General features: G+C 41.6%; 1 protein-coding gene across 1 annotated transcript in view; it reads left to right on the plus strand.

The window, feature by feature from the left end:
* LOC102022692 (natural cytotoxicity triggering receptor 3 ligand 1-like) overlaps positions 1–7,638 on the plus strand; it is a 9,953-nt gene extending 2,315 nt beyond the window's left edge. Inside the window, exons 2-5 of the mRNA XM_013512028.1 lie at positions 1,106–1,453; positions 4,837–5,157; positions 5,721–5,811; positions 7,118–7,638. Of these exons, the coding sequence (XP_013367482.1) occupies positions 1,106–1,453; positions 4,837–5,157; positions 5,721–5,811; positions 7,118–7,277 (920 nt within the window). The 3' untranslated portion in view covers positions 7,278–7,638. The remainder of the gene's footprint in view (positions 1–1,105; positions 1,454–4,836; positions 5,158–5,720; positions 5,812–7,117) is intronic.
* The last annotated feature ends 11,595 nt before the right edge of the window (positions 7,639–19,233 follow it).

Genomic DNA, 19,233 nt, shown 5'->3' on the forward strand with positions numbered 1-19,233 from the left:
AAAAAAAAAAAAAAAAAAAGGAAGCCACAGTGAGTGGTTGATTCACCCATTCAGGTTTGTGTGAAGTTCACTTAGTGACGCTCACGCAGTGAGAAAACTGGCTTATGACAGTTCTTGTGTCCCAGTGGGTTAGTGACCCACAAGGGTACTCAGAAACCTGTAAAACTGAGACTTGTCTTAAAAACAAACAAACAAAAAAAGCCTGGCATGGTGGCGAACACCTGTAATCCTAGCAGTCAGGAGGCTGAGGCAGGAGGATCATTGCGAGTTTGAGATCAGCCTGGGGTACAAAGTGAGCTCAAGGCCAGCCTAAACTGCATAGTGAGACCCTGTGTGAAAAAGACAAACAAACAAACAAACAAACCAAAGAAACAAAACCAAAAAAAAAAAAAAACAAAAAAAACACCCAGAACAAAATCCCTATAAAACAGTGTCCCAGGAAATTTAAGAAGAGCTAAGTAAATAAATAAATAAATAGAAAATTCATTCTATATTCCTTCTGTCAGGCTGGTAAGCAAATGCCACAGATTGGGTGGCTTCAACAGATTTGTTTCTCAGCATTGTGGAGGCTGGGAAGCCTGAGAGGAAGGTGCAGGCTGATGGAGTCTCGGGCGAGGGCCTCATTCCTGATTTGCTATGTCTTCACAGGGCAGAGTGAGAGACCTTTCTACCTCTCCTGTCATAAGGGCACTAATCCCATTCAGCAGGCTCTCTCCTTAGACCTAATCACTTCCCAGAAGCCCTGCCTTTAAACTCCATTACACTGAGAAGTAGGGCTCAATAGATACATTTTGGGAGGACAAAACATTGAAATTCATGTGGAATTGCAAGGGACCCCAACAGCCAAAATAATCTTTTTTTTTTTTGTACTGGGAATTGAACTCACAACCTCACACTTGCCAGGCAGGCCCTATGCCGCTGAGCTAAATCCCCAGCCAACCAAAATAATGTTGAAGAAGAACAAAGGGAGATCTTAGTGGGTGAATAAGGCCCGTGGTCTGACAGCCTGTGTCCTGAGTCCTCTCACACTTACCACAAAAGGAAGTTATTACGTGGTCATGTTTGAGACACAGGATCCCCATAACCGAGTGTGTTACTGTCACAGGTTCTCTGAAAGTGGAGGTGCCAGGAAGGCCACTGACGGTACGCCTAAACGACAATGTCACCATCCCCTGCAAAGTCCATGACTTCCCAATGCTGGACCATAGTTCTATGGGCATGAGGTGGAAACGTGAGAATCAGGTGTCTAATGCAGAGGACACGGTGTTGGAGATATATGGTGATAAAAAAAACGTTACCCGAACTGGGGCTGAAGTGTCTCCAGATTGGTTGAAGTCCGGTGATGCCTCACTGTATCTGCCTGGGGTCCAGGTGGGAGATGAAGGAATGTACCGGTGCCAGGTGGTGGTCCCCCCTCAGATGCAAGAAGAAATGGTCTTGCTGGAAGTTACAGGTGAGTACCTAAGGGCATTGCCCTGCAGTTGCTGTGCTGCTGGGTCCTGGGGTGGGGAAGCATTTGGGGGCCCTGTCAGGCAGAGAGTCAGTGTGTGGGTCTATCCCAGACAAGGGCTACAATCCTGGGCTTCTCTAAACACTTGGACCACCTTGAGCAAGTCATTAGTCACTCTGAACTTCAGTGCTCTACCAGAGTGGGTTATAGGTAAGACTGTAGGATAATACCGATGAAATGCTTAGCCCAGTGCTCCATCCTTGTAAGTGCCCAGTAAATGATAATGTTGGCAATTGTTGTATAGTTCACCTCTTGTATGAGCAGCCAGTGTCACTAAAGAAGTGCCAGGTCACTGGGAAGGGAGTGAGGTGCTGGGCCCTGGCTGGACTGACCTAAATCCTATTCCAGCGTTGCTACTTCTAAGCGGTGACTATGGCCATTTAATAGCTTTAAACCTGAATTTTCCTGTGCACACAATGGGTTGGTAACTCCTACTTGCCTCATCATATGATATGTGTATAACAAGTATGGTGGCACATGTCTTGAAAACCAGCGACCTGGGAGGCTCAAGCTGGAGAATCTCTTTTTGATCTCTTTCAAAATTAAGCAAAAGGGGCTGAGGATTTAGCTCAGTGGCACAGCACCTGCCTGGCAAGCGCAAGGTCGTGAGTTTGATTCCCGGTACTGGAGAAAAAAACAAAATAAAGCAAAAAAGTATAATCAATAAACACTGATGGAAAAAAATACAGCAAAAACATTGCTGAGTGGTAGTAGCTTACCGGTAAGGGTGAAAATGTCCAGCTGTCTGCCTGTTGTAATGTAAGTAGGTTCTCGGTCAAGGCTTAAAACATCTCCCAAAAAGCTCTTTGAGCTTCTCTTTCCTCCTCAGTCAAAGCATCTGATATGTGGGTGAGCTTCGTGGTGTCTTAGTTTGTGGCTTAACCACAGATGTGTATTTTCTTATAATTCTGGATTCTAGAAGTCTGAGGTCAGGGTGTCAGAGGGTTTGATTTCCCCTGAGTCTTCTTTTGGCTTTCTCTCTGTTTTCCCTCAGGGTTTTTGGTTTTTTTTTTTCTATATCTGTCTATGTGTCCTAAATGTCTTTTCTTGAGAAGACACCAGTTACAATAGATTAGGACCTACCATGACACTCTCATTTTATTTTATTTTATTTTATTTTTTTTTGTTTTTCTCTGGTACCGGGAACCGAACTCATGACCTTGCGCTTGCCAGGCAGGCACTTTTTGCCGCTGAGCTAAATCCCCAGCCCCTGACACTCTCATTTTAATGTAATTATCTCTTCAAGAATTTATTTTCAAATCTTCACATTCAGTGATACCAGGAACTCTGGAGAGGATATTTTAGGGAGACCCAGTTCATAAAAAAAGAGCAGCATTTTGTCTGGTTTTTTTGTTTTTCTGTACCAGGAATTGAACTCAGGACCTCGCACCTGCCAGGCAGGCACTTGTGCCACTGAGCTATGTCCCTAGCCCCAAGAGCAGCATTTTGAAACCCTCTTAGTTGTATTTGGAACTTTGATCACTTTGTATATGATAATAATGGGAGTGCAGAATTATAGTAGTTAGAAAAATTCACTGATTCTGCAACTCACAGAAAGCCTGAAAGAACAGTGGATTTTAAAATAGAGATGAATAGACTTACAAGATAGTCCCGTGGGTTCTCATATTATTCCTACCACCGTGCAATATTTATCCTATCATTAACAGCTTGCCTTAGTATGGTACAGTTGTTTTAATTAATAAACCAATGTTGATAAGTTACTGATAATCAAAGTCCATAATTTATTCAGGTTTCCTTGGTTTTAATTAATACCCTTTTTCTGTTCCAGGATCCCATCTAGAACACTTCATACTTTTTTTTTTTTTTGGGTTTTTCTCCGGTACCGGGAACCGAACTCACGACCTTGCGCTTGCCAGGCAGGCGCTTTTGCCGCTGAGCTAAATCCCCAGCCCCACTTCATACTTTTAACTTGCATGCTTCCTTAGTCTCTTTTTGGCTGTGACAATTTCTAGACTTTTCTTGACTCTGATGTCCTTGCCAATTTTGAGGAGTAGTGGTCAAGTTTTTGTAGGGTGCCACTCTCTTGGAATTTATTTGCTGCTCTTATAATGTGACTGGTGTTTTGGTTTTTGGAGGGTGATCACAGAGGTAAAGGGAGTTTGCAACACATGTCAATTCATATAATTTATGACTCTCGATGTTGCCCTTGATCACCTCTGTGCAGTAGTATTTGTCTGGCTCCTTCACTGTTCAGTTACTCTTCCACCCTGCTTCTGTGCTCTGGTGCTTTGAGAGGAAGCGCCCTTCTTCTGTGCTTTGAGAGGAAGTGACCATGTGTGGTCCTCACGTAAGGAGTCACGCTCCTTTCCCATTGGGATGGAGTAGCTCCGTGATTTATTTGGAATTTCTCATAGGAGAGTTGTTTTTGTTTTTTACCATTCATTTACTCAGTGATTCCATTGTGGTTTGATTTAGGTCTCTGATCCAAATGAATTAATTTTTGTAGAAAGTGCAAGATTTCTGTGTAAATCCCATGTGATTTGCTGCATATGAATGTGCAACTGTTCCAGCACCATTCCATGTAAAGCCCATTCCTTCTCCTCAAATTACCCTCCTTCCTTTGTCAAAGATGAATTGGCTACATTTATGTCCATCTATTGCTAGCTTGCCATTCTGTCCTATTGATGTATTTGTTTGTTCTTTTATCAGAACCACACTCTTTATTTGAGCACAGTTGCTGGGAGATGCTTTAGCCACTTGTATTATATTTGGAAGACTTGCCCCAAGTTCATATGGCTACACCCCCTGCAGTGGGGATGGAGTGAGCGTTTAACCTGGATGTGTCATGTCCAGCTAAGAATGCTCGGGAGTAGACATCTGCAACAACACAAGGCTTCCTGTACATTCTGAATAGTATCTGGCACAGAAGAGTTGAAGAAACTCTACTTTCCAAAATGACCATGAGAGTCAAGGTGACAGCATGGCAACATCCCACTGGTAGTGCGAACTGCTTGCTTAGACTCCCTGATTTAGGCAGAGGGCTGTTCAGATTACACAGCGCTCCTGAAGTCACCCTGGGTCGAGCCTGGGGCTGGGAATCAGGTAGTTTCTACCCATTCTACAGGAATTTCCAGTGGGCTCTGGCCACTCAGCCGGTCTTCAGCTCATTGTTGGGTGTGGTTTTACTATCCCCTGTGTCTCCAAATCTCCATCTTTGAAAGAGTGGACATCTAGGATTTCTGTCTTGCCTGGGTACAGCGGAAATGAGGCTGATGTGTAGGTTTGGCAGAAACCAGTTACCATGAGGCAAGGGAGAAAAGGGTGCTGGTTTTGGGCCCAACTCTATGTCTTTTCTTCCCTGGCAGCTGAGCCAACTTTGTTTCTGGAGAAAAGCATGGAGAAAACCAATGAAAGTGATGGCATTTACCTTATGTTTCATGCCAGTGGGTTCTACCCAGAAGCCATTAACATAACGTGTCAGAAGTGGACCCAGAATGTTTCCCAGAGGATTTTCACAGGGATCCACACTCCTCCCACTATCGAGAATGAGGATGGTACATTTAGCATCACCATCTACTTGACAATCAGTCCCTCTCCTGTGGACAGTGTGATCACCTACCAGTGTGTGGTGTGGCACCGCTCCTTGAACACCTCCAAGAATCTGAACTTCACACTGCCTGGGAGTGGTGAGTGTTTTCTTGCCCCTTTCCTCACTCCTTACATCTAGGGTGTATCATGTAACTCTCTGGTTCCTGGGCAGTCTAGGGTCTTTGCTAGTGTTTGATGGGGAAAAAGAGTAAGCTGGGCTAAGGGAACAAGCTGGGGTCTGGCCCAGCTCAGGCCCGGAGGCAACAGTCTGAGTTCAGTCCCTGTGCCCAGGTACACGGTGTGGAAGGTGGAAAGGGTTGAAAACAGTCATGAGGTGGAAACAGGGCTACTTGTCAGCTCTTGGCAGTCCTCCTGTCTCAACTTGTTCCCATCTACAAATATTGACAATGTGAGGTCCATTGTATCTGTAAAGTTCACAACTCGCACTTTCATAAGTTGGGGCTTCCTGTACTCAGATGTGGGAGATGAGTGTGATAGGAATGGTGATGCTGAGACCTGTGGTGTGGGGTTGCTGGTTGGATCTCCTGAGAGGAAAATGACACAGAGCTCACTGGTGTTAGCAGTTGTTTGTGTCTTAGGCTCTTGGGCTTAGGCTCTTGCTGATGGTTTCTCCTTATTCTTCTTCTCTTTTTTCCTGCAGAAGCTAAGAAGACACATCGCTCCCGGATCCCTATTGTTGCTTCTATTGTATTGATTTCAATGGTGGTTATTTTTCTTTATAATCAGGGAAGGTAAGGGGCTCTGCCTTACTTTTCTTTTTGTTGAGACAAAATACCTGACAACTGAAGTTAAAGGGAGGAAGGTTTATTTGCCTCACAACCTGTTGAGGTTTCAGTCCATCATCTGCTGGCTCCAAAAAAGGTGGCTTGGCGGAGGAGCACAGTTCATGGAGCGCACAGTGTAGCAAAAGCAACAAGAGACTTTAGCAGCTTTTCCCCCCTGCCTCCTATATACTCTATTGAGGCTACTGGGATGAGTGCAGTGCCAAACCGGTGGATTGATTTAGTAATCACACCCCCTTAATCCTAGCATTGTACCTTGAATCCCTCACACACTCTAGATCCAGCCACCTCTGGTCAAGCCCCACCTAATGACCACATGTGGCTTTGAGGGCACATCTAGACACAAGTCACAACAGGCTCTGAAAGAAAGTGTAGTCCTTTGTTTTGGACTTGGCTCCAAGACCTCAGGATCTTGGTCAGTGGGTGGGTCAGAGAGTCCTAAGAGTTGGTGCTGTCGTGTTGTAAGTGTTGTGTGTTGTTCTCTCCGATGTTGTGTTGGGGATGAACTTTGCCGTGGGGTCACCACGTGTTGGTTTCTGACTCTGCGCAGATGCACTGTGGAGCTTCCTTTGTCTCCAGCAATGCAGATGTCCCTGTGGATTGAACCTGCCCATGGGAGCTCGGGCCAGGGCCATGGACTATGTGCAGGTTGCCTTGTTCTCAGGCACACAGAGCCCACAGCTGAGAGAAGGGAGTTCCTCCCCCTGGTTGCTTCAGAGGGATAGCTCACCACCAGCTTTCCCTGGCTTGGCCAAGACTCTTTACACCTTCAATGTGTGTTTCTGCGCAGAATCCTTATTGTGGCCCAAATAGCAAGTGACACAGCATTCGCTTTGCAGACCCAAGAGACCAGGGTGAATGTGGTTGTTGAAATGGTTCTATTTTTTTTTCCCCTCTCTGTGCTGGGGCTCCAATCCAGGCCCTGCAGCATGCTGGGCAAGCACCCTGCCGCTGTGTTGCACTAGCAATTCATAAAATGCTTCTAGATGATACAGATCTTCTTAGTGTTTTATGGGCGTGCCTAGGTGAGATCTGTGCAAGGGCCAACACTTCTCATTGTAAATGAAAAATGAGAAACTGAGTTTGTCAAGAAAGAAACTGCTCTTCTCACATTGGTTAAGTGATTTGTGGAACTTGTTCTCCTGGTTGGAGCTAAGCCAATGAGAAACCTGGGTGGGGAGTGGTGTTCACATGTATCTTGTGATACTCCTGATTGTTTTCATATTTTTGTCCTTTCTCTGATTCTTATACACAGGCGCCAGTCTTATGAACAAACGCCCAGCAGTGACACTGAAGAAGGAACCACAGCCCCATCGAGTGCGGCAGTTTGCCCAGATGCCTCCAATCCTTCCCTCCTAGTTTGCACAGATGACTCCAGTCCTTCACACAAGTCTCTATGTCCTTGTCTGTTGTGACATAGCTTTACAGTGCCCTCCAGCACACTCCCTGGTTGTGGTGCTCAAACATGTGCCTTGCTTTAGTCAACTCAGAGTGACTACAGGCCAGTTCTCAGCGTGGCCCTAGAGGGGCCTTTTGTGTCTTCCTTTGCTGTGTTTGGTGCCTGTCACACGAGAAGGATGAGTCCAGGCTGACCTGCTGGAGGAGGAGCCATACAGGAAGCAGAGCGCCGTCATCCTAGGTGCAGTGACAGCATTCATCTCCACTCAGGCCAATCTACCTGTGGTCAGCAGCGCTGACAGAGCCAACTCTAAGGACAAGAGAAAATGTTTTAATTTATTGTGAAGAGAAATAAAATAAAACAAAATTTCAAAACAAGATGAGAGTAACAGTGGTTAATACACCGAGTGTTGTCTTCTTCAAATTAGTTACTCAGTGTAAAAGATATCAGCATTTAATTGTTCAAACAATATTAGCACAAACTTTTCTTTTCAATGAACTGAGAGAAATTAGTAGTATAAGTATCTTAACTGTCTTGTATTTATATGTTTGTTTTGTTTGTCCCTTCTTTTCTCCTTTCCCCATCCTAGTTTCTCTTTCCTTTTGAACAGCTTCTTCCTATTGTACATTTCTGATCTTATTTACTCTTTCAGCTCTCACTAAGGAGAAAGTATGATGTTTGCACATGTATGTCTGGTTTATTTCACTTATGAGTATGGTGTAGAGTTGCATCCATTTACCTACAAAAGTCTCCAGTTTATCCTTCTTTATGGCTGAGTACTACTCCATCATATAAAAAGACCACATCTTTTCTATCCATTCATCAGTTGATGGGCATTTGGGTTGTTTCCAAGATCTAGCTATTACAAATTGTGCTACTATAAACATGGGTGTGCATATATCACTGTGGTATGATGTTTTTAATTCTAGGAAGTTACCCTAGAATTAAAAGGGGAATAAGCAGGGGAATAAGTCAGTCAAATGGGACCTCTAATTGTAGTTTTTTGAGGAATCTCCACAGCGATTTCCACAGTGGTTGAACCAGTCTCCAATCCCACCAACAGTGGAGAAAGGTTCCTTTTCCCCCACAGTCTCTCCAGCATTTGTTACTGGCTGATTTCTTGATAATAGCCATTCTTTCTGGAGTGAGATGAATCTCCGTGTTGTTTTAAATTGCAACTCTCGAATGACCAATGATGTGGAACATTTTTTCATCTATTTATTTGCTGTTTGTATTTCTTCATGTGAGAAGTGTGTGGTCATCTCAGATGCCCATTTTTGGATTGGGTCTTCAAATTTGGCAGATCTGATATTTTAGAGTTCTTTATATGTTCTCCATAGTAATCCTTTGTCTGAGGAAGAGGTGGCAAACATTTTTTCCCACATTGTGGGTTGTCTCTTCACTCTGTTGGTGGTTTGTCTGTTTTTGTGTCTTGGTGGTTTTTCTTGCGTGTAAAAGTTTTTAATAAGATAAGATCCCAATTGTTGATTGTTTACCATAGTTCCTGTACAATCAGGGTTTTATTTATAAAGTCTTTGCGTACACCAATGTCTTCAAGAATTTTATCTATTCTATTTTCCAGCAGATTTAATGTTTCTGTTTAAATATTTAGATCTCCAATCCATTTCAAATTAGTTCAGTGCATGATGAAAGAAATGGGTCGAATTTTAATCTCAGGCATGTGCAGAGCCAGTTTTTCTAGCACCATTTATTAAAGAGGCTATCTTTTTTTTTTTTCTGGTACCGGGAATCGAACTCATGACCTCGCACTTGCCAGGCAGGTGCTGTGCCGCTGAGCTAAATCCCCAGCCCCTGAGCTAAATCCCCAGCCCCTGAGCTAAATCCCCAACCCGTTTCTTTCTCTCTTTCTTTCTTTTTCTTTTCTTTTCTTTTCTTTTTTTCTTTTTTTTTTTTTTTTTGAGACAGGGTCTTGCTATGCAGTTCAGGCTGGCCTTCAGCTCACTTCGTAGACCAGGCTGGCCTCAAACTTGCAACGATCCTCCTACCTCAGCCCCCGAGTGCTGGGATTACAGGATAAAGAGGCTATCTTTCTGTCACTGATTGTGATTGGCACCTTTGGCAAAGACAAGGTGTCTGAGTACATCTGAAGTTGTTTCTGCATCTTCTAGTCTGTTCCATTGATCTTTGGGTTTGTTTTTTTGGCAGTACCACACTTTTTTATCACAGTACCTTTATAGTATAATTTCAAGTCAGGAATTGTGATGCCCCCAGTCTTGCCTTTGTTGTCCAGAATTGCCTTTGCTATTGTAGGTCTCTTGTGATTACAAATGTATTTTAGGATTGTTTCCTCTAATTCTGTGAGATATGCTGTTGGAATTTTGATCAGAATTGCATTAAATCTGTATAACAGTTTTGGAATTATGGCCATTTTCACTATATTAGTTCTTCCTATCCAAGAGCAAGTGATATCTTTCCATTTTCTGATATCCTCTTCTATCTCCTTTTTCAGAGTATTGTAGTTTTCAAAGTAGAAGTCTTTTATATCCTTTGTTAGATTAATTCCTAGGTATTTCTTTTTTTGGATGCTATTGTGAAGGGTGTTGTCCCCTTAATTTGTCTTTCAGTGAGTTTCTTATTCATGTAGAGGAAGTTTATTAATTTTTGAGTGTTGACTTTGTATTCACCTGCACTACTGATGACTTCCAGATTTAGTAACCAAATTCAGTAGCATAGCTGGATACAAAGTCAACACTCAAAAACCAATCACCTTCCTGTAGATGAATGACAATGTGACTGAGAGAAATTAGGGAGACAACCCTTTTCACAATAACACCCAAAAAGTGTTTATTAAACCTAGGAGGGTTTAGTGGAGTTTTGGGCTTTTCTGTCTAAAATATCACATCATCTGCAAATAAGTTCTTTCTCTTTCTTTCTCTTTCTTTCTTTCTTTCTTTCTTTCTTTCTTTCTTTCTTTCTTTCTTTCTTTCTTTCTTTCTTTCTTTCTTTCTTCACCAGGACCTTGCACTTGTGAGGCAGGTGCTGTGCCATGGAGCAATATCCTCTGATGGAGACCACTATGAAGCAGCTCTGAACAGGATTTATATTAACTAACTGGTTTTTCATATTTACATGTGAGTTTTCCCAAGGCCCAGGCCCTTGTCTGGAGATGGGCAGCAGACTCATAGGAAGTGAGTGTCTATGAGTCACTGGTCCCCACTGAGCTCTGTATGAGCCTGTGAAGTTGGGACGCCTCAAAGGACAAGATAAGGCGACAGCTGAGGACATTTGGCTCCAACCCCATTTCATTAAAGGAGAGTGTAGCTGTAGACCTCTCACTCCTAAGGTGAAAGTCTTTCTGGAGATAACATAGTTCTCCTAAATTAACGTAATGTATTACCTGGAGAAGTCCTGAGAGGGACTCCCAAGTCCTGCCCAGATTCTTGTGTTTTCTTCAGTGTCCTCCTCCTTTGTTTAAAAACCAATGAAATAGAGGACCTTCCAGGGAAGTTCTTTTTCCGAACCCAGAGAATCTTGAATTCTGTGAGAGGATTGGATCCTGCTGGAGCCCTATAATTATTTCAATTGTCTCATTTATTTAAGCCTTCACCGTGCACGTGCACTCATTAGCAACACTGCAGGCCTGATCAACACGTAATAACTAAGGGTTACTAACATGACAAACTGAGCCTTCTTTCTCTTGTCTAACTGCTCTGGCTGAAGTTTCCAGGACTATGTGGAATAAGAGTGGAGACAGTGGACACCTTTGTCTTCTTCCTGATTTTAGAGTGAAAGCTTTCAATTTTTGTCCATTTAATATGATGCTGGCTGCTGGTTTGTCATAGATGCTTTTATCAGATTGAGATAAAGACCATCTATGCCAATTGTATGTAGGGTTTTGTTTTTTTTTTAAATCATGAATGGGTGCTGGACTTTATGATAAGCTTTTTTTGCATCTACTCAGATGATCATATCATTTTTGTTCTTGGCTCTGTTAATATAGTTTAATACATTTATTGATGTACATATGTTGAACAACCCCTGCATCCCTGGGGTGAATCCTACTTGGTCATGGTGTGTAATCCTCTTGACGATTTGCTGCATTCTGTTTTCCAGTATCTTACTGAAGATTTTTGCATCTATTTTCATTTGTGAAATTGGTCTATAGTTCTCTTAGTATTTTTTTTTTCTGGTTTTGGTATCAGGTTTATGCTTGCTTCCAGGAATGAATTTGGGAGTATTGCTTCCCTTTCAATTTTATTAAAAAGTTGGAGAAGTGGTAGTGTTAGGTGTTCTCTAAATTTCTTGTAGAATTCAGCAATGAATCTGTCAGAGCCTGGGCTCTTCTTTTTGGTAGGTTTTTAATTACATCTTTAATTTCATTGATTGATATTGGTTTATTTTGGATTTTTATATCTTCTTGACTCAGCTTTGGTAATTCATGTTTCTAGGAATCTGTTCATTTATTCTGCATTTTCCATCTTTTTAGCATGCAAGTTTTCATTGTAGGTAGAGATGATCTTCTGGATTTCTGCAGGCTCCATTGTGATTTCATTCCTAATTGCATGGCTTGGAGCCATTTCTTTCCTTTTACTGATAAGGTTGGATAAAGGTTTGTCTATTTTCTTTAATCTTTCAAAGAACCATGTCTTCAATTAATTATTTGTTTGTATTATTTTCTTAGTCTCCAAGTCATTAATTGCTGCTCAGATCTTTAAAATTTATCTTCTTTCTTTTTTTGGTACTAGGAATCAAACTCAGGACCTTGGTAATTTCCCTTCTTTTACATGCTTTTAGTTTATCCTGCTCTTTTTCTAGAAGTTTGAGGTTTACCATTAAGTTGTTTATTTGCAATTGCTCTGTTTTCCTGCTATGAGTATTCTTGCTATAAATTTGCCTCTTAGGACTGCTTTCATTGTGTCTCATAAGTTGCAGTATGGTGTACTGGCATTGTCATTTAATTATAGAAACTGTCTATTTTAATTTCATATGTGAACCAGTGGTTGTTCAGTAGGGTGCCTTTTAAGTTTTTGTGGTTCCATTTGCCATTGATTTCCAATTTCATTGCACTGTGGTCTGACAATATGCATGGGATAATTTCAATTCCTGTGCATTTACTTAAGTTCACTCTAGGAGCTGGTATGTTGTCTATTTTGGAGAACATCTTATGTGCAGATGAGAATGTTTATTTTGATGCTTATTTTGATGGGGGAGAAGATTCTGTGGACATCTACTAAGTCCATTTGTTCAAAAATTTGGTACAGTTCTAATATTTCATTGTTGATTTTTTTGTCTAGTTGATCTTTTTTTGACAGTTGTATATTGACATTCCCAAATACAACTGTATTAGTGCTTATTTGATTTGTGTGTGTATATATATATATATATTTATTTATTTATTTATTTATTTATTTTAATTATCTAGGGTTTTTTGGTGCTTGGAACCAAATTCAGGACCTTGCAATTGCCAGGCAGGTACTGTGCCACTGAGGTATATCAGTGGCCCTAATATTTGTTTTATATAGTTGAGTGTGCTGGTATTTGTTGCATGTATATTTATAATTGTCATCTGTTTCTCTTGGATTGTTCCCTTTACAAGGTTGTAGTGACCTTCTTTACCTCTCTTAATCTGTTTTGGCTTAAAATTCAATTTTGGTGCAAATAGAATAGCTATCTCTGTTTTTTCCTGAGTTCCTGTCACCTGGAGTATTGTTTTTCACACTTTGATTTTCAGTCTACAAATTTCATTTTGCATTAAATGTGTTTCTTTTGCCGCATATTGTGGCATATTGTTGGTCTTGGTTTTTGATCCATTCTGTCAGTCTGCATTTTTTGATTGGTGAATTAAGACCATTAACATAGATGGTTAGAACTAATACGTATTGATTGATCTTTGTCATATTATTTTCCTGTTGTTGGCCCCCCTTTTACCCTACCTCTGCTCAATTGTTTGCCTTGCCAGGTGGAGTCCTTCTGTTGGCATTCATGGAGTTGTAGTCCTTGTTATCTCTTTCTAGAATGTCCTTCAAAACATTTTGGAGTTCCAGTTTTGTGATCATGAATTTCCTCAGATGTTCATTGTCATAGAAGTATCTTATTTCTCTACCGGTTTTCAAAGATAAGTTTATCGGGTACATCAATTTGGGTGAAGGTTGTTTTCCTTTCAACTTGGAGTAATTCATTTCAAGCAGTCCTTCACATGAGGGTTTATCCTGAAAAGTCAGCTGTGATTCTGATGGGCTTTCCTTTACAGGTGATTTGTTTCATTTCCCAAAACAGCTTTTAAGATTCTATTCTTGTGTTAAATTTCTGAAATCTTGATGATGTTATGCCTGGTTGTACATTTTTTTGATAGTGGCTAATTGGACTTCTATATGCCTCACTTAGGTGTATATCAAGTTTTTTTACTCTACCAGGGAAGTTTTCTGCCATGACATCTGTGATCAGTTTTTTTTTGTCGTTTTGAGACAGGGTCTCACTATACAGTTCAGGCTGGAAAAGATAAAAAGATAAAAAGAAGTTCACTGTGTAACCCAAGCTGGTTTTGAACTCACAATGATCCTCCTGCCTCAGCCTCTTCAGTGCTAGGATTACAGGCATGTACCACCATGCTCAGCTCTGTGATCAGTTTTTTAATATCATTTCTGCTATCTCCTGCTCTTTTATTGATTCCAATCAATCTTTCTTCTTCTTTATCTCATCTAGCATCTGCTGCATTGATTTCTCATGGTCCCAGGCCATTTTTAAGTAATCTTTCTTTTCATGATCACTAACTGCAAACTTATCTTATATACCTGAGATTGTATCCTCACATTGGCTTAATCTGGTGCAGATACTTTCAATGGAATTCTTATTCTCTTGGATATCTTCTTTAATCTGCCTAATGGGTGGCATTTCTTTCCTATGCTAAACATTCATGCCATCCATAATCTTCTTAGCTTATCTATGTTTTTGTCTGTATTTCTGTTCTAGAGTCAGGGAGCATGATTTTCATTGTGGACACCATCTCTGCAGTTATCTGAGAGATTATTTCTGATTTGACTTTTCTAGAGCCTTATTATGGTTTGTGTCTGTGTGTCCCCCCAAATCCTCATGCGGTCATGGGGCAGGCTTTTAAAGTTTGACTGATTATGGGTGTGAGAGCTGCACCCGCCCTGGGGTGGATAGTTTGCATATGTAAGGGAGCGCAAGAGGCTGCTTGAGGCCATTTCCTGGCTTTTGTGCTTGTTGTTTTGCTGTGTTCTGCTGCCTGAGCTGTAGCCCTCTGCCATGTGCCACTCTGCCTCGTAATCTGCCAAGTATGAACTGAAACCTCCACAAACTGTAAGCAAAATAAACCTTTCCTTCCTTAATTTTGGGCGTCAGGTATTTTGTCCCAGCAATGAGAGAAAAGTAACCAAGACAAGCCTCACTGTATTGCTTTGTTGTTACCACTTCAGAGAGGCCAGGGGGAGGGCTTTCAGGTTGTCCCTCCTCATTGCCCCCTGGGTTTGCCTTTGGTGAACTGGATGTGTGAGGTTACATCTTGTTTAATTGTCTTCTCATTTTCTTTTTTCAGTTTAATTCCTGGGGTGATGCTTCTAAATTTTCTATGGTGGTTTAGTTTATTGGTAGCATTTAGAATCCTTATGAAATGACTATTTCTCCAAGGTATCTTCCAGGTATAGTTGGTTTTTGGGTTTTGACTTTCTTGCAAGATCCTACCTTTTCAGTTTGTTGGGGAGCAGAAGTTGCTGCCTGTTTGTCCCAGCCCTTGGTTCCTTGGACTGTGACACAGTATTTTGTATGACCCATAGTCAGTCTCAGTCTTGGAGTACCAAGAATAGCAATTCAGAAGAATTATGTCACTTGTGGCTACAGTGGTTCCATCAGCAATAACAGTAGCAACAATCACCACCTAGAAAATGACAAGCTGAGGTATCCACTAATTTGCCACCTTTCATCATATAAAATAGTTTTGTAGTTATGTAAAAATATGTAAAACAGACCACAAAATTATATGCAGTATATAAAATTACATGCAGGGGCTCCATTAGTATGTCAATTTTTCCCTCAGGGATTCAAGTTTAAAATGGGTTAGGGAGAAAATGGAGAAGTGAAAGAAGAGGAAGAGATTAGAAGTAAGGTTGGAGGAACAAGGGCAATCATGCTAACTTTGGAAAACTGGTACAGAAGACTAGTGAGAAAGGAAAAAGGAAAAGATAAAAAGAAGAAGTGAACAGAACAACTACAAAGAGGCTAGAAACCACATTCACACTTCTAAAAACAAAATCTGATCAAAACATGACTAATCATATAGACACAAAACCACAACAACCACAACAACAAAAAACGAGAGAAAATGAGAGAAAGACCAAAAAAATGATCAAAAAATGAGAGAAAGACCAAAAAAAGTTCCACTTACAGGTTTGTCTCTGCTGTCACTGGTCAATAATGTGTGGAGACATACATTGTGGAGACGTACATTGTGGAGACATACATGTGTGGAGTCCTGATCCATGGAGATTTATCCCAGCAAGGCAGCAGTAGCTTTTTAGTGGGGTCGTGGATAATCTCAGAGAACCTACACCATATGGCAAAGATCAGACTCATTGGGCCTGCAGCCATCAGCACACCTTCCATGGGCTTGAGCACAGCCAAGAGCAGATAGATGGAGCCAACAGCTGCTCTGAGTTTGGCCTCAGCTGGCCCCTCTCCAAGATGGCTCCTGGCAATTCACTCTCTCACATGGGACAACTGATCCCTCAGTACTCACTGAGAGCTAGTGCAATCTTTTATGTCCACTGTTCCCTTCCACTGCTGCATCTTTCTGTGAAGGCCTCTGGGGTCTCTAGTAGTCACCATGTGCCCATAGGCTTGAATTGTCCCTCTCAAACAGTGAATCCCAGCTCAGAGAGTAGTCACCACCAGCTACCTCCTTGCTCATCTTTGGAGTTCCTTCCTTCACTCTCTTCATGGGCTTTAATTCATACCTCAAATCTTTCCTGTGTCCAGGGGACCCACTTCCATCCTTCTTGTCTTCCTCACATTGTTATATTCCAACATCCAAATGGCAACACTCAGACAGGCTTTTCTTCTGCTTCTTGCCACTCCATCATCTTGGTCTTGATTTTCCTATGAAACTTCTATTAAATGCGAGAAATATTTTTAGTTAAATATTTATTTTTGAATATTGATGTTGAAAAATATTTATGAAATATTATGTTTGGGGAGCAGCTAAAGCTGGAGATTGATTACAAATGCAGGGCTAAATAAGGCTATCCCTGTATAAGGGAAATGTATGTATAATATAAAATAATAAATTAATAAATTCATAATAAATTTAAAAAATTCTTAAATTATTTGGACATTGCTATCTATCTTCTAATAGAAGCTACTATACAAATGCATGACAATTTCAACCAGTCTAACATTCACAGGAATTGGTAGATCGATTACACTTGCAGGGCTGGAGCAAGACCAGCCCTTATAACACAGAGCGTCTAAGGTGAGTAAAAATGCCGCTCCATCCTCAGGAACATGAGGCACTTGACATGAGCCAGATAAACAAGTTGCTAAGCAGAAGAGTGACATAACTTCAGCTGACATTAACTTCCTGAGCATATAAATAAGTGTGCTGCTGTTGTTGGGTGACTCTTTTTCTCCCACCAGGAGAGAAGGCTACACCTGACCTCAGCTTTGTGCCTTCTGATTCCTGTCTTCCTTTCTTCATCCTCCACCATCCTCTCCCCTGGGAATATCAAGAGCTGCACTGGATGCAGCATATTGGCACCTGAACCAGGACCTGGGTCAGGAGGAAAGTTGTCATATACTGAATGAGAAGACACCTCTGACTGCATGTGTGAACCAAACAGGCTCATGAGAGAAAAAAGGAAAACAAGCTCATGAGAAGCATAGGGGAGAGTGGTGTATTGATATTTTCAATATTGGTTTCATCAGGTGTAAAACATGGGGCAAACAGGTTATCAAGAATAACAGAGGTATATACAAATGCTTGTTATATTATTGATTACCACATTTACTTTTTTGTTGTGAACCTGCATCAGGGAGTTGCTCAGTGACTGTATGCTTGTTGAGATGACCACAGAGGATTTGGCTCCAGGCACTGTCTTTTGTTTTGTTTTGTTTTTTTTTCTGGTACTGGGAATTGAACTCATGACCTTGCGCTTGCCAGGCAGGAGCTGTGCCGCTGAGCTAAATCCCCAGTCCCAGATACTGTTTTATTTTATTTTATTTATTTATTTATTTTGGTCCAGACACTGTCTTAAAACTAAGTCTTGAGCAGAAAAAGGATAGTGGAGCAACTGCCCTCCACTCCAGATAGACTTTGAGCCTAATACTCTTTTTTTTTTTTTTTTTTTTTTGGTTTTTCTCCGGTACCGGGAACCGAACTCACGACCTTGCGCTTGCCAGGCAGGCACTTTTGCCGCTGAGCTAAATCCCCAGCCCCGAGCCTAATACTCTTGATCAATCAGATAAGGAAGGCGTTGTGGTGGCAAAGAAGACCATTTCCCACCAGAGGAGTGTTTCACTATGACTTCCATTTCACCGCCATCCAAAGCTACTTCTGCTTCCTCAGTTCAGAAAAATTTTGTTGCATCAGACACTGAGACTTCCACCCTTCACAGAATAGAGTCATCCCGTCTTTGGCCTTTGCAATTGGTGCTGAAAGAAGCCAGAGGGAGAGGAGAATCTTTGCAGGGTTTTCAATATGTCTATCCTGTTGTTGAACTCCAGATCCCAATAACCTGGGACAAGTTGTACATCTTCATGAAGCTGTACCCTTTAAGACCTTAAAAGAACTAAAATAAGCAACCACTACCTATAGCCCCACAACCCCTTTTAGCTTGGGTTTTATGGAGCTCATAGGAAAACAGGTTATGGCCCCAATTGACTGGAAAGGAAGAGCTAAATCATGTTAAGTCTGGGAGATTAATTGTGGAAGGGAAAATTTTTTTAACTTGTGTGTGGATTATACCACTCACAATGACATTCAAAACACAGCCATTATAAAAGGCATGTCAACCAGAGAAGATGCTTTTGCTTCCACAAATAATCAGTTTACTTCTGAATTGTAATTCTATGAACAAATTGAAATAGCCTCCACAAGTGCTTTGAGGGAAATTCCTTCAAAGTGTAGACATCTTTGATTTGACCTCCCTTCACCAGGGTCCTGGTGAACATTTTCAGGGTTTTGTGGCATACTTGTTGCAGGCTAGTGGGAAGATTATCAATGGCAGAGGTTGGCAAGTTCATCTTTCAACAATTGGCATTTGAAAATGCAAATAAGTGATGCAAAGAAGCTTAAGAACCCACAAAAATGGGCTATGCTGTCTGAGATGATTTGGATTTGTGCAGACATTGGTCCCTCATATGTACAAGTGGCTACCTTGTCAGCAGCTATCACTCTGGCTATTCATGCACAGCCTAGAAGAAAAGGCAAGAACAAAGTTACTTGTTTCAGCTGTGCAGTGGGGAGACATTTTCCCCAAAATTGCTCTGCTGCACCTGTATGGGCAGCACAGCCATTATCTGTCCCTTCCCTTCAACAGAACCTTCCAGTATCCACCCAAGTATAGATGAGGACATCATCAGGAAACTGGGTGTTGATCCAAAACTGATGCGGAGGGCCTACCTGTTCCAGAAAACTTCCAGCGGGCCCTGACCCAGCCCTGCCAGAAGTGAGGGCACATTCCCCAATTCCTCCCCAGTGCTACTCTCCACTGCCAAGCACATTTCTCAACTCTGTCAGGCAACAAAAGATAGCAGAGACTTGGACCTCAGTCCCTCCTCCAGGACATTTGCCCCAAGGAAGAAAGACACTTGCCACAACTCATGCAGCAGCTCTGGATGGTCCTGAGGATAAATGGTGTGGGGATGAAAAAAAATAGGACATGAAAACGGGATGAAAGCTGAGGTCAGTTGGACCCTTCTTTCCAGATGGGAAAAGAGTAAGTGAACAACAACATAATGGGTGCTGATTTATACTTTTGACAAAATTAATATGAGACACA

This window comes from Chinchilla lanigera, unplaced genomic scaffold (assembly GCF_000276665.1).
Source record: "Chinchilla lanigera isolate Chin_1 unplaced genomic scaffold, ChiLan1.0 scaffold00013, whole genome shotgun sequence".
Classification (NCBI taxonomy): Eukaryota; Metazoa; Chordata; class Mammalia; order Rodentia; family Chinchillidae; genus Chinchilla; species Chinchilla lanigera.